The sequence below is a fragment of the Ixodes scapularis genome, unplaced genomic scaffold (genome assembly GCF_016920785.2).
Source record: "Ixodes scapularis isolate PalLabHiFi unplaced genomic scaffold, ASM1692078v2 PGA_scaffold5__190_contigs__length_132052651, whole genome shotgun sequence".
Classification (NCBI taxonomy): Eukaryota; Metazoa; Arthropoda; class Arachnida; order Ixodida; family Ixodidae; genus Ixodes; species Ixodes scapularis.
In genome coordinates this window covers 26,112,282-26,125,422 of record NW_024609880.1, presented here as the reverse complement: position 1 = coordinate 26,125,422, position 13,141 = coordinate 26,112,282, and the positions used below count along the sequence as shown (strand labels likewise).

The window sequence follows — 13,141 nt, the reverse complement described above, 5'->3', positions numbered from 1 at the left end:
CCCGAGGTCACGTGCCCCCCCCCCCCCCCCCGAGGTCACGTGACACCCCCAGGTCACGTGACCTCCCCGATGACGTCATCGTCACTGATGACGGCACCGGCATCCGCATCGTCATCGTCATCATCACTGATGACGTCAACAGTGACGTCACTGATGCCGTCATCAGTGATGATGACGATGACGATGCGGATGCCGGTGACGTCATCAGTGACGTCACTGATGACGTAATCAGTGATGATGACGATGCGGATGCCAGTGAGGTCATCAGTGACGTCACTGATGACGTCATCATTGACGATGACGATGCGGATGCCGGTGACGTCATCAGTGACGATGACGTCATCGGGGAGGTCACGTGATCTCGGCGGGGGTCACGTGACCCTGGGGTGGTCACGTGACCTGGGGGTGTCACGTGACTTCGGGGGGCATCCGCATCGTCATCATCACAGATGACGTCATCAGTGACGTCACTGATGACGTCACCGACATCCGCATCGTCATCGTCATCATCGCTGATGACGTCATCGGAGTCCGCATCGTCATCGTCACTGATGACGTCATCAGTGACGTCGCTGATGACATCATCGGCATCGTCACGTGACCCCCCAAGGTCACGTGACCCCCCCCAGGTCACTTCACCCCCCCAGTACCCTTCCCTCCTCCTCCTCAAGAGCTGCGCTCTAATTCGGTGTTACTGGGAGTTGTAAACGGCTTTCACTTTTTAGAGCGCAGCTCTTAGGGGCCCGTTCCCGGCTTGAGCGGCGTCGGCGTCGGCGTAACCAAGGTCATCCCAAGATCACGCGACCCCCAAGGTCACGTGACCCCCGGAGGTCACGTGACCCCTCCCCCATGGTCACGTGACCCCCAAGGTCACGTGGCACCCAGTCACGTGACCCCCCCCCCCCCCGAAGTCACGTGACCACCCCGCTGAGGTCACGTGACCTCCTCGATGACGTCATCGTCACTGATGACGTCACCGGCATCCGCATCGTCACCGTCATCATCACTGATGACGTCATCAGTGACGTCACTGATGACCTTGCCGACATCCACATCGTCATCATCACTGATGACGTCATCAGTTACGTCACTGATGAAGTCACCGGCATCCGCATCGTCATCGTCATCACGGATTACGTCATCAGTGACGTCACTGGTGACGTCAGCGACATCCGCATCGTCATCGTCATCATCGCTGATGACGTCATCGGAGTCCGCATCGTCATCGTCACTTATGACGTCATCAGTGACGTCACTGATGACCTCACCGGCATCCGCATCGTCATCGTCATCATCACTGATGACGTCACCGGCATCCGCATCGTCATCGTCATCATCACGGATGACGTCATCATTGACGTCACTGATGACATCATCGGCATCGTCACGTGACCCCCACGTGACCCCCCCAGGTCACTTCACTCCCCCCAGTACCCTTCCCTCCTCCTCCTCAAGAGCTACGCTCTAATTCGGTGTTACAGGGAGTTGTAAACGGCTTTCACTTTTTTTTCCTCTCTCTAGTTCAGTGTAAATAATGGCACGTGCGTAGAGGAGCGGGCAGGGCACGCGGTTTTTAAGCAGCCTAAACTAGTTGAATCCACTAAATAATTGTTTCACTTTACTATAGCCCTTCTTTTGTTCACTAATCTCTTCTTCAGACTGCTCGTTCCTTCTGCAATGCAATGTGAAAGTAGCGGCGCATCCAGCTAGCACCGTGTCCTGCGGCCCGTGCTTGCGTGCGATAAGCAGAGGTGAAAGAAGGGGTAAAATATTTTCGCGTTAAAGACGTGAATTCAGGAGAAAACCAAATTAAATATTTTATTTTACATTTCTAAACTAAATACACTAATACAAATATCTTGCATCTACAATGTAAATGAACAAATATTGGGCCCTGTGCCTCAAAGCATCGAAAGCTATAAGAGATGCTTAATACCTTTCTTTTAGAAAAAAAAGCTACAGAGGATTCGAGCCCTGTACCAATTGCGCTTCGAGCGCGGCAAAACGATCAATACCACGGAGGAGGTTCCATAAAACAATTTCTGTACATATCTCAAAGTACGTCCACGAGTTCAGCAAATACAGGGTGAAACAAGGAGACGGCAGGCTCTTTAAATCCACCGGAAAATTTGGTTTCTTAACCAATCGCGCTGCGACTTTGTGCAGCGTTGCCCACAGATGGTACATATTTTTTGTAAAATTTGCAAAGAACAAACTTACCTGCGGAAAATGTAAAGAACGAAAAGGCTTAGCTCCTATGGAACGCAGCGACGCCACCGGTCTTCAAACAACACAGCGCCGTTTCGCTCGGGAGACTAGAGATGGCGCAACGAACGCCGCCAACGAATGAGCATACGGCGCCGAGAGCCGGCACTTTAGCAGACGATCCGTTCGACTCAAGAGCGGCTCGCGTTCCGCAGGTGGCGACAGTCGCAGAAACAAAAACAGGCGCGGTAACAACAAAGAACTGCAGTTCCTTGTCTGCTAAACACGCCGGCTCTCGGCGTCGTCTGCTCGCTCGTTGGCGGCAGTTGGCGTCGCGACCGCTTGCGCCATCTCTTGTCTCCCGTGCAAAACGGCGCCGTGTTGTTTGCAGACATGTGGCGTCGCTGCGTTTCCATAGGAGCTAAGCCTTTTTTCTTTCTTTACTTTTTCCTCAGGTAAATTCGCTCTTTGCAAATTTTACAAAAAAAATTCACCATCTGTGGGCAACGCTGCACAAAGTCATAGCGCGATATGTTAAAAAACCGAATTTTCCGGTCGATTTAAAGAGCCTGCCGTCTCCTTGTTTCACCCTGTAGTTCACGTCAATTTGTTTCCCTAAATTGCAATGATTACTCAACTAACACAATATTTTGCGGTAACGCAAATAAATATGCTCCCTGCAATATTGTTTGGGCTCTGCTCTTGTGCGCGTTTGTGTTTTTCTAAAAACGGTTATTTTATGAGTTTCCTTTCTTCATATATCGCGTTTGTTGTCATATCTACGTAGTTGCAACAGCACGAACGTTTTCAAGATGTGTCTGTGTTTTTCAAGCTTATAAAACTATCATTACATAGGTGTGGGCTCCCATTCTATTAATATCAATGCCATTTTTGAATTAATTACTTTTGTGCTCTGAGCTTGATAATCTAGTTAAAAGAACCAGACCTAGTTGCTTCGAATACACGTAATATCTTAACAAAAATATTTTCTTAAAAAAAAAAGCTTGAAAGACCGCTACTAGATACTAGAGAAAGAAGTCGAAATGTCCCGCAAGCAGCTATATTGAATTTTAACTCACTCAGGGAGCATCGAAAACGGCCAAGAATGGAAAGAAAGCAGCTCAGTTGGCAACACTGTTGTGCAATGCTCTAGTCAGGGCAAAGAGGAAGAATATTGCTAAAACAGAAAAATAGGAAAGCTGGCACCCATCATTAATAAACCATAACGCGGAACTTCCAGGTTTTCTTTAAAACCAATTTGCACATACCCGTGCACTGGAGGCACATGCCTCGAAAACACGAGAAGGCTTCGCCCCGAAGTTCAAAGCCACTTCGAAATAGAGCGAAGATACAGATCAATCTAACCGTATCTAGACGACCACTTCCTGCGAAGCGTGCTTCACCTCACCGTAAAATCTAGTGTGGGGAAGCCTACATCAGGAGCGCGGAGGAAGCGTGGGTGAGTAGCTGCCTTGGACAAATGCAGAGGCTAGGTGCAGTTCAGAGCCTGCAACGGACATGCATCTGCCGGAATGGATCTAAATATTTGATCAGTGATGCGTTGAAGTTGGAAGAAGCGCAAACTTTAAATCGTGCGAGATCAGAACAAGAAGACAAATAGGACAAGAGATACAGCAAGAGAGGGATCGAATGTTTAGTACTCTCAAAACAGATGCACAATCACTGGGTTTGTTGCAACGACGACTAGGCTCGAAGTAAAAAAATGGCGACAGGAGCCAAAAATAAACTGCTAAGAGAGAACATCCTAGTGAATAAATTGTACGCGAGGTAAAGAAATCAACCTAATAAAAGGATGGCGGTGCAGGCGAACCGGATGCGGGTTGATCGATTCTCCGTGGGGAATTTGGAGAAAAGAAGCTTTCTGGGTGGTTGCAACCGTGGGACATAATTACTAAACGTTCCAAAATCGAATAATTGAATCGATTATAGCGACGAATAGCGAAATATTTACTGTATGAAATTCAACACTTCCAGACAAGAAACGCGAATACTTTATGTGGATACAAGAGATTATGTTTTGAGCCGGAAGAATTGCCACTTTTTTCTGCCTTTTGAAACAGCTTGGTTTTTACTCTTTGAAACAGCTTGGTTTTTACTCCTGTAATTTCATTCGTCGTCATGACTGAATTTTATGACTACCAACATGTGTACAACAATATAGCATTCAGCGCGCAATTGAGAGATTTATAGAAAGGGATACGACCAGTTATAGTCTGAACGGGGATAGAGAATCATCAACAGTTCAACAAGCGACTACCTTAACCCCAACTCATATGAAGAAGATACCTCTATGTACTAAGAAGAGTACGCATCTGTAAAGTGACTATATTGAGGACTTAGTTTATGAACCGTTAAATGAAGTATCTACACAGCTTAAACCTCGAATACAGTATATTCCATTAACACCACCTAACGTTTTACATTTCAAGAGAAATTCGTTCCTTGGTCGCTATAATCAATGCGTTCGCATTTCTAAGGCCTCATAAACCATGAAATCAAATTCGTCTATGCGTCGAGGCTTGATATCTAAATTTAGAAGGAAATCCTAAATGTGTGTGCACTCAGACACATATTTGATTTTTTCGCTAAAGTATCCGCTTTGTGTAGAATGGGTACCCAAGCTAGCGTATACATTAACTAAAGGTTCTGCTAAATATAGTACGCAGAATTTTCCGCTAAATTTTACAATAAAACCCGAATCGGTGTATAAATGTGCAAAAATTCAATTTGCCAATAATTGACGCTAAAAAATCGGCGCACTCATGCGGACCGAGAACGCCAAACGGCGGATATCTGAAGAGGTGTAAAAAATCCCAAATGTTGTGGCATCTCATGTCCTTTGGCACAAACGGAGAAATGTTTTGGTTTCTTTTGTAAGTCTTCGAGTATTGCGTTCCTAACTTATGGTGTGCTATTGAGATGGTGAGGAGCTACGAAAAAGAATGCGAGTTGTTAAGCGTTCAAGCATCCGTATATTTTGTCGCTCACCTCTTCGTTGAAGTCCACGTTAGTCGAAAGTCCGACGCCGTCGATAAAGAGTGCATCCTTAAGCAGGAACGCCAGCGCTCTCAGGATGAAGGAAATGAACAAATGCATGTGTAGGCTGTTCCGGGGACAGTGGAGCCTCCTGAAACGCATGGAGAAAATACTCTACCCTAAATATTGGACTTAGAAAAAAAAAAGAAGCGTGTCCTTGAAATGCGAGAACAAAAGGTTTTTAGAGAAGCACTGACAATACATTCGCTTGCGCGGATGCACTGCACGTGCTGCTGCTCACCGGTCAATCTTTGAAGATTCAGCGTATTCAGGTTTATGAGAACAGAAAATGTTATCACATAATGAAACGTCAAGTGAGAGGTAGTAAAGCCATGCTATGAACTTGGCGATAACAAAATACATGAACTTTTGGCAATGTGATGAGGTATCTACAGCGTGAATATCAACGAGATAAGGTCATATTAGAGCACAGAAAATAACTCACACAAATAATTATGAATCAGATTGTTTATGTTTTGTAACTAAAGCACATAGCTGTATTATTACTTTCAGAATATAAAACAACAACAGAGTTTTGTGAAGTTTATTTTGTAGCGAATAATATTACATGATGGGAAATATTAAATGAATATTATTCAATACATTGGTGGCTTGTAAAAACCACTTTATTGAAATATTACAAATTCCGTGTGATACGTTGTGACAAGTCAGATAAAGGTGCTCGCTAAAATAAATTACAAGGAAGGACGCATCTGATTTCTTTTACTTATTTTAAGAAATACTACTTCAACAAAAAATATTGTAATGTAATTTCAAATGAAGGTTAGCGTTGAAGTTAGATGGTCTTACTTGATGGAAGCCAGGATGAGAAAGGCGGCCAGGAGCGTCACCAGGGACACTGTGTAGCACACCTTGGAAATGAGCTTGATGGTCTGCAGGTGGGGCTGCAATCAGTAACCGCAACAACAAAGACGTTGAGAGGGGTCCCTGTGTTCAACATTTCACTGAATATCTTCACGCTACAATTCCAGTTTTAGGTATCTTAAAAATAAACCTGCTGGTGTAAATAGCAGACCGCCCAAATCCTGGTCTTCCATTTTCGAATGAGTATGAATTACCTTAAATGTTTAAGTTTATTTCGACGTGGCAGTTAGGCTTTTCAGTAACGAATGGTCTATTTATGATCCACTCGCTGCAGTACAACAGTTCTTAGAATTGGCCTTAATAGTTTGACGAAAACATTTTATACATAGATTTTGATAGAATGCGATGCGTTGAGTCGTCTTTCTTTGGAACGAGCCTCTTTAATTTTGGAATACATACACTCAAACCCACTCAAACCTCATATGACACTAGATGATTGCCATGGAGGGGTGCAATAAACAAAATGAATTAGGGTTATTAATCTTTCAAATACTGTAGAACAGGCTGCCCATAAGATTTATGAAATATCTCATATTTCGTAGTGTGTTGGCAATAATGTGCTGCAGCCTCCCTCATTTCAGACCTAAACTCCACTCTGATGCATCATGTCCGCAACTCTGTAAGTAATGTTGACGGTGAGTGCTACAGAACCACGTGCTTGGGTTATTTTCATTCCTTTATTCCTTCTTTAAGGCGCGATGGGACATTAAATATAAAAAAGCGTGTGGGCAAGATTAATACATAACCTTGAAACACAAAAACAAAGATATGTACAATATTATTACAAATTGTGTTCAGTGCAGTGACATCCTAGTAGGACAGAAGCAGTTAGGAGAGGTGTAAGGTGACTGAGCTGCGAAAATTGGATGTGTCTGGAATTACTACTCTTTCGTCTGCAAAACAGTTCCAGGTGGTAATAGCCTGAGAAAAAAATAGCTGTAAAATGCTGGTGTTTTGACTGATATATATTTGATTGATACAACCACTGTAAAAGATGAGAGATTATATCCTGTCAGGATATCATCTCACCTCATGTGAGATGATATCCTGAGCATAAAAGATTCATACAAACACTGAAAAGCAATACCTGTTGCATGTAAAAGTCGTTGCGTTCAAACATGTAATCAACATACCAAAAGATATCAAATATTAGCGACGAGCTCACCATAATAATGATGGCTCTACGAACTTCTCACCGCAAAGCGCGATCGCAAATCATCGTCCAAAAAGTTTTGAAACGAAATGTTTACTCAAGTATCTCTTGTTGTGGCATTCATTTCTTGGAAATTTAATTGCCGAGAAGAAATACAACTGTAATCTGGAAACGAAAAACGAGACCATGCCATTGTGAATAATAAAATGATATACAAGTAGCTTATATTTAAATCTTAATATTCCTCCCTACTGAGCGTCCAAAATTTAAACGTCTATGGCTCAATTGTATTAAAATGAACATATTTAAGAAAACAGGGTCCAAATACAAAGACTACTAGAAAAAGACAATTTTTGGCAATTTTTTTATAATGTGTAACCACCTAGCATGTTGATTGACTTTGGTGCCAGTACTCATTGCCTTACATATCATCTCCACCTAAAAAAAAAGATGAGGAAAAAGAATACAGCTTCTGGATAACACGCATGACTCGCCAAGTACTTCGTGACAGGTATTGCAACGTTTAAAATGTTTCAACAGAACACTAAAAACGACAAACACAACCAGCCAAGGGAACTGGTGAAATTTTAGGACTGAGGTAAGCCACTCCTCAGTGCCGTTTTGAAATTTTCTTACGTGCCTCCCTTCAAAGTTTCTATGAGGTCCATGGGAACGTAGCCTTCGGCATTGCCAAGTTATGCTGAAGCATGCTTCAATAACACCGAACTCTCGTCAAAACTATTTGATTAACCAATTGGGAGCTACTAGTTTTTTTACATGTAACTCCTCGTGGAGTAGGATCTGTTTTTTAAAACAATCCTTATCCCTACAAATTCCCAGAAAAAAAAAAGAAAAAACATTAAAAAGACCGGATCTCGTTCATGCAAAGATTAGATTATTACCCGTGGTCTCCCCAACTTTTATTTCTCCGACCCGCCATATTTTCTCTCGCTTCGATTACCCCTACAAAAAGTGGAACCAAACTTTTGCAAAACCAGCACGTTTAAATGCTCACCCTTTCCAATAAGCGCATATCAAATTAGAGTAGCCAGCCATCAAGTTCTTTAGCCAGTAGTAATTGAAACGTTTTCGCCCGAGATTTTTAAATTGGTTAAATAACGTTATTAAAATTATGTTTTCTGACCTTTTCGTTTTCGTTGTTGTTTGCAGTTATGTTTCTATAATCATAGAAGAATCAAATTTAGCATCTTTCTTATGTAATGCCTTCCTGAAGAGGCCTTTAAGACAATAAAATACAATAAAGTTAAATGAACATGACCACTGTTTAAATTACGCAGTTTAATTTACGAAAACGTACCTTAAGTCTTAGTTTGAGGAGAGAGGCGGAGCAATCAATGTTCACTTGTTATGCCCGATTATATGCGTCTCTGATAGAGTACATAACTAAGCAGCGATAACTAAAGCTTAGAAAAAAAAAACGATTTCGTTGTAAACAGAAGCTAACCCGCTTGCGCAATTCACGTGTAGCATGATGACAAACGCTCCCTACTATTGATAGGCCAGAAAAACTAGTAACCGACTGGAGAAACAAAACGCAAGCAGATGAAAGAACGAGAAAGGCAAATGTAGCAATACCCACGCCATTACGTTTGCATCCTTATTGGGAGTTTTCATTCATCCTAGACTAAGCCGTTATTCTTTCCATCTTTCATCTCAGCCGGGAGCAATCCGGCAAGAGCAAAGTAGCTTTCAGTGAACCACTCTGCTGGATACTTGCATTCGCTTTGCTCCGACCAAGAAGAGTACGAAAGTTCACCACTAACCTCCCATGACTGAACGTTTTGTTTCTATTTTGGTAAATTGAATCTGCATAAAGTATTATCGGCATAGAACCAAATAGCTGCTGCATCCAGTGACACGAATTATGTTTAAAATACGTTTATCAATATCTTGAATATATTATATCCTGAACACTTCCTTCTGAAAGTGCATACACACAGTGGAGTTTTACAATAACGTACGTATTTAAACGGTTTTGCGTACGCAAAGAATAGCATCGCTGCCATTCCGTATGCGCCAAACGCCAACCCTCTGCGTACGCTATTTTATCGTACACTATTTTTTCGAAATTGCGTGCGTACGCAAAGGGTATTTTCGTTCCTTCAAAAAGGAATCATGATGCGCGAAATGTTGGCTCAAGCCAAATCGAGTACAGTTAGAATATAATGGCTCCCAATACTGCGACTGCGGCCGCATTGGAAGCTTTGGCGGTCGTCGTGAGCGCGAAGCCAGCGGCATCTTCGCTACTGCGATTTGGATGTTGGAGGAAATTGTACTCCTGCGGTAGGTGCACGCCACAAACGGTTTGAAGGATCCGGCAAGGTGGGCAACGATCTCCGGCGTCGACGGCAACTTGCTGCTTGCGACGAGCGAACGTTTCTCGGCGAAGGCGAGGAGTACGAACGTAAGCAGATGAGTCCTCTTGTCGAAACGAAGCAAGCGAACACGACCGGTCAACCACTCGCGTCGCAGTCTAAAGTGCGAAGCACATGCCCGTCAAAACTTTCTTATCCGACCTGCGAATTGCCGGAACGGCGTTCGGGGGCGAGGGGTTTCGTAGCACCGGAAAGCGTCGAAAACCCTAGACTCCGAACGTCGTTCTGGGCAGTTCGTACGTCGGATCGGACAGTTTTGACGCGCATGTATTTCGCTCTTTATACTTAAACACATAAAATACGTTATTCTGGACCCAAATTAAAACTTGATACAGTGTATTGGTGGCGCGAGTTGCTTGGGTCTTTGTGTCGTGGCGAAAAAACGATACTCTAAAACTTACTTGAGCGTGCGCTAACGCAAGTGCTAAATATAGCGCTAGAGTGCTCTAAATGTAGCGCTAGCTCGCCCTAAGATTCCATACGTTATCCTGCAGTCGAAAAATGCGTAAGCCGTGGTCGGTTGTCTGAGCATACGCTTCAGTTGCGTAAAAAAATTTAAATTAGACACAAGCTACAGAGATGCTTTTGAATACACGGGCGCCCGTTGACTAGGCAATATTTATACAGTCCTGGAACAAATTAACAAAGGAGCTGCAATTGGCATGGAATGAATACTACTGTTGCTCTTTAAACGATAAAAAGAAAAGCATGGCATGTTATGGTTGGAATTAAATGAACACTTACGTCGTGGTACTTCGCGGGTACATTTACATAAACTTTAACTGAATTTTAGTCACTTGGGAGGACCTAGTGTGGGAAAGAGGGCACCAGAAAGAGAGGCAGACCATGTTCCCGTGCATCCATATAGGTATGATAATATAACTAATAATAATAATAATAGGTATAATAATAATAATTCCTTATTTTCTGTGCCCACAAACAACTTTTCAGTCTCCACTGTGGTGCACTAAAATACGAATACTGCAAAAACAAAAACACTAAATAGTAAAATAAAAGTATATGGTAAATTAAGCTAATAATATTACAGTATTTCTATATCTAGCAAAGAAAACATACGCACACATACGACCCGTATTCCATATTGCCATATGAAATAACGTAATGATATATTATAAGCAATTTTCTCAATGAGTGCCATAAAGTCAGTTTGAAGTACTTTTTGTGTAAATTATTTTCGTTTTCTTCTTTTTGGGAGGGGGGAATGTTCTGTTTTTATTAAGGAGTCGTTTTGTTGTTGTTTTTCTTGTTTTTCTGTATTAGCACTTTTGTTGTTATTGACTGTGCATCATTACTTAGACAACCTGCTGTTCTTGAGCGCAAAAATAAACGAATGAATGAGTGAATGAATGAGTGCATGATATATGGACATAGTGTCTGCTATAGTGGTTCATTCCGATAGCACATAGCGACATTTTTATGTTTGCCATTCATTTAGTTTTTTTTTTTTTTTTTTCACTTAGCGATAATATTTTTACATGGGCGCGGCTAACTCCATAGACGGTATTTGGCATGTGTTTTGTGTAAAATAAGGAATGAGAGAAGGCATATTGTCTTGAAAATTATAAAATTGCAACTTTATCTCTAAAACGGCCTAATTTTAGGATTTTCTTTATTATCATAATTTGTATGATTATATAGTACCGGATGATTCAAGGAGATGGCAGGCTCTTTAAATCGACCGCGAAATTCGGTTTCTTAACCTATCGCGCTACGACTTTGTGCAGCCTTCCCACCAGATGGTGCATTTTTTTCGTAAAATTTGCAAAGAGCGAACTTACCCGAGGAAAAATTATAGAAAGAAAAAGGCTTAGCTTTTATGGAAACGCAGCGACGCCACCGGTCTGCAAACAACACGGCGCCGTTTCGCACGGGAGACAAGCGATGACGCAACGAACGCCGCCAACAAACGAGCGCACGGCGCCGAGAGCAGGCGTTTTTAGCAGACGATTCTTTCGACTCCAAAGCAGCGCGCGTTCCGCAAACGGCGACAGTCGGAGAAACAAAAACAGGCGCGGTAACAACAAGCAACTGCAGTTCCTAGTCTGCAAAAGGGCCGGCTCTCGGCGTCGTGCGAAGCGGCGCCGTGTTGTTTGAAGACCGGTGGCTTCGCTGCGTTTCCATAGAAGCTAAGTCTTTTTCCTTATTTACTTTTTCCTCAGGTAACTTCGCTCTTTGCAAATTGTACAAAAAAAAATGCACCATTTGTGGGCAACGCTGCACAAAGTCGTAGCGCGATAGGTTAAGAAACCGAAATTTGCGGTTGATTTAAAGAGCCTGCCGTCTCCTTGAATCACCCGGTATACCGATGATCAGGGGAAAACAGCTCCAGAAGGCGAGGACAAAGCGAAGGAACGTACTCGACAAGATAGGGGCTGACCCACAACTATATAGTTTACTAGAAGAAAACGAAAACAAAATACAAAATCCTTCACACGTGCATAAGGGCACACGGCTTCTACGATAACAGGTCCCCCAGTTCTCGGCGGCGCGTTCGGAATACTAATATTCGTCCTTAGAAATTTGAACTTTTTTTTTTTAGTATTATGCCACTGAAGCGTCGCACACACAGTTGTTTTCCCCGGTGATGGTGTAATATGGCTCCATTATTTCCCGAGGTGTCTTGTTTTTGTGTCTACATAAATTTTTGGTTCCTTTAAAAAACTGAATGTTCAAATCGTTTTTTACCATTATATGTTTTTATGTTGTGAGACGCCCTGTGAAGGTAATAATAATAATAATAATTTTATTGGGCTATCACATCAGGAATGAAATGTTATATGTATGAGCATATCAAAGCGAGCTAAAGGCTTGTGTGATGAGAGGAGGAAGGAGATTAAAGTCTGGAGTAATGAGGCGGTTTCTCCTCCTTATTCCAAGCATCCGCCCCTCACGCAGCACGTACGTCACGACAGATATGTCGCTAATCATACAAAAAAAAGTAAATAAAAACTAAACAATTTCAGCAGAACTATACTGAAATGAAAACACGACGCTGGAAAAACCTATCAAGGAAAAGAAAAGTAAAAGGAAAGGCCGGAAATGTCATCACACTGACGAAAAGAAAAAAAAACAATGAATGAATAAACAAATTAACACACATAAAAACAGCGAGAAAGCAAAATGAAACACAGTTTGAAAATTACACTACATGGCATAAGAAAAGAAAATAATTGTAAAAAAAAACTAAACTAAAAAAAGCGGACGACATAAAAATGTCATCAGAATATTTGGGGAGAAAAAATATAATAGCCCTGCAAATTCACTATGCACACACTGGTACTAGGCTTGCACTAAGTAGTATCCAAGTCAAAACATTTCAGTTCCTTCTTCAATGCCTTCAGTGAGGTGATGTCCAGGATTGAGTCCGGCAGAGCTTTGAATAAACTCGGAACATAATTATCGCGCGTGCATTCACCATATGGGG

The 13,141-nt window shown here is 42.4% G+C and overlaps 1 protein-coding gene across 1 annotated transcript in view; it reads right to left on the bottom strand.

Annotated features, from left to right (window-relative positions):
- The window catches only part of LOC120841721 (parathyroid hormone/parathyroid hormone-related peptide receptor-like), a 294,650-nt gene that overhangs the window by 109,369 nt on the left and 172,140 nt on the right, over positions 1–13,141 (bottom strand). The window contains exons 4-5 of the mRNA XM_040212683.1: positions 6,073–6,167; positions 5,215–5,353 (exon numbers count right to left, since the gene is read on the bottom strand). Of these exons, the coding sequence (XP_040068617.1) occupies positions 5,215–5,353; positions 6,073–6,167 (234 nt within the window). The remainder of the gene's footprint in view (positions 1–5,214; positions 5,354–6,072; positions 6,168–13,141) is intronic.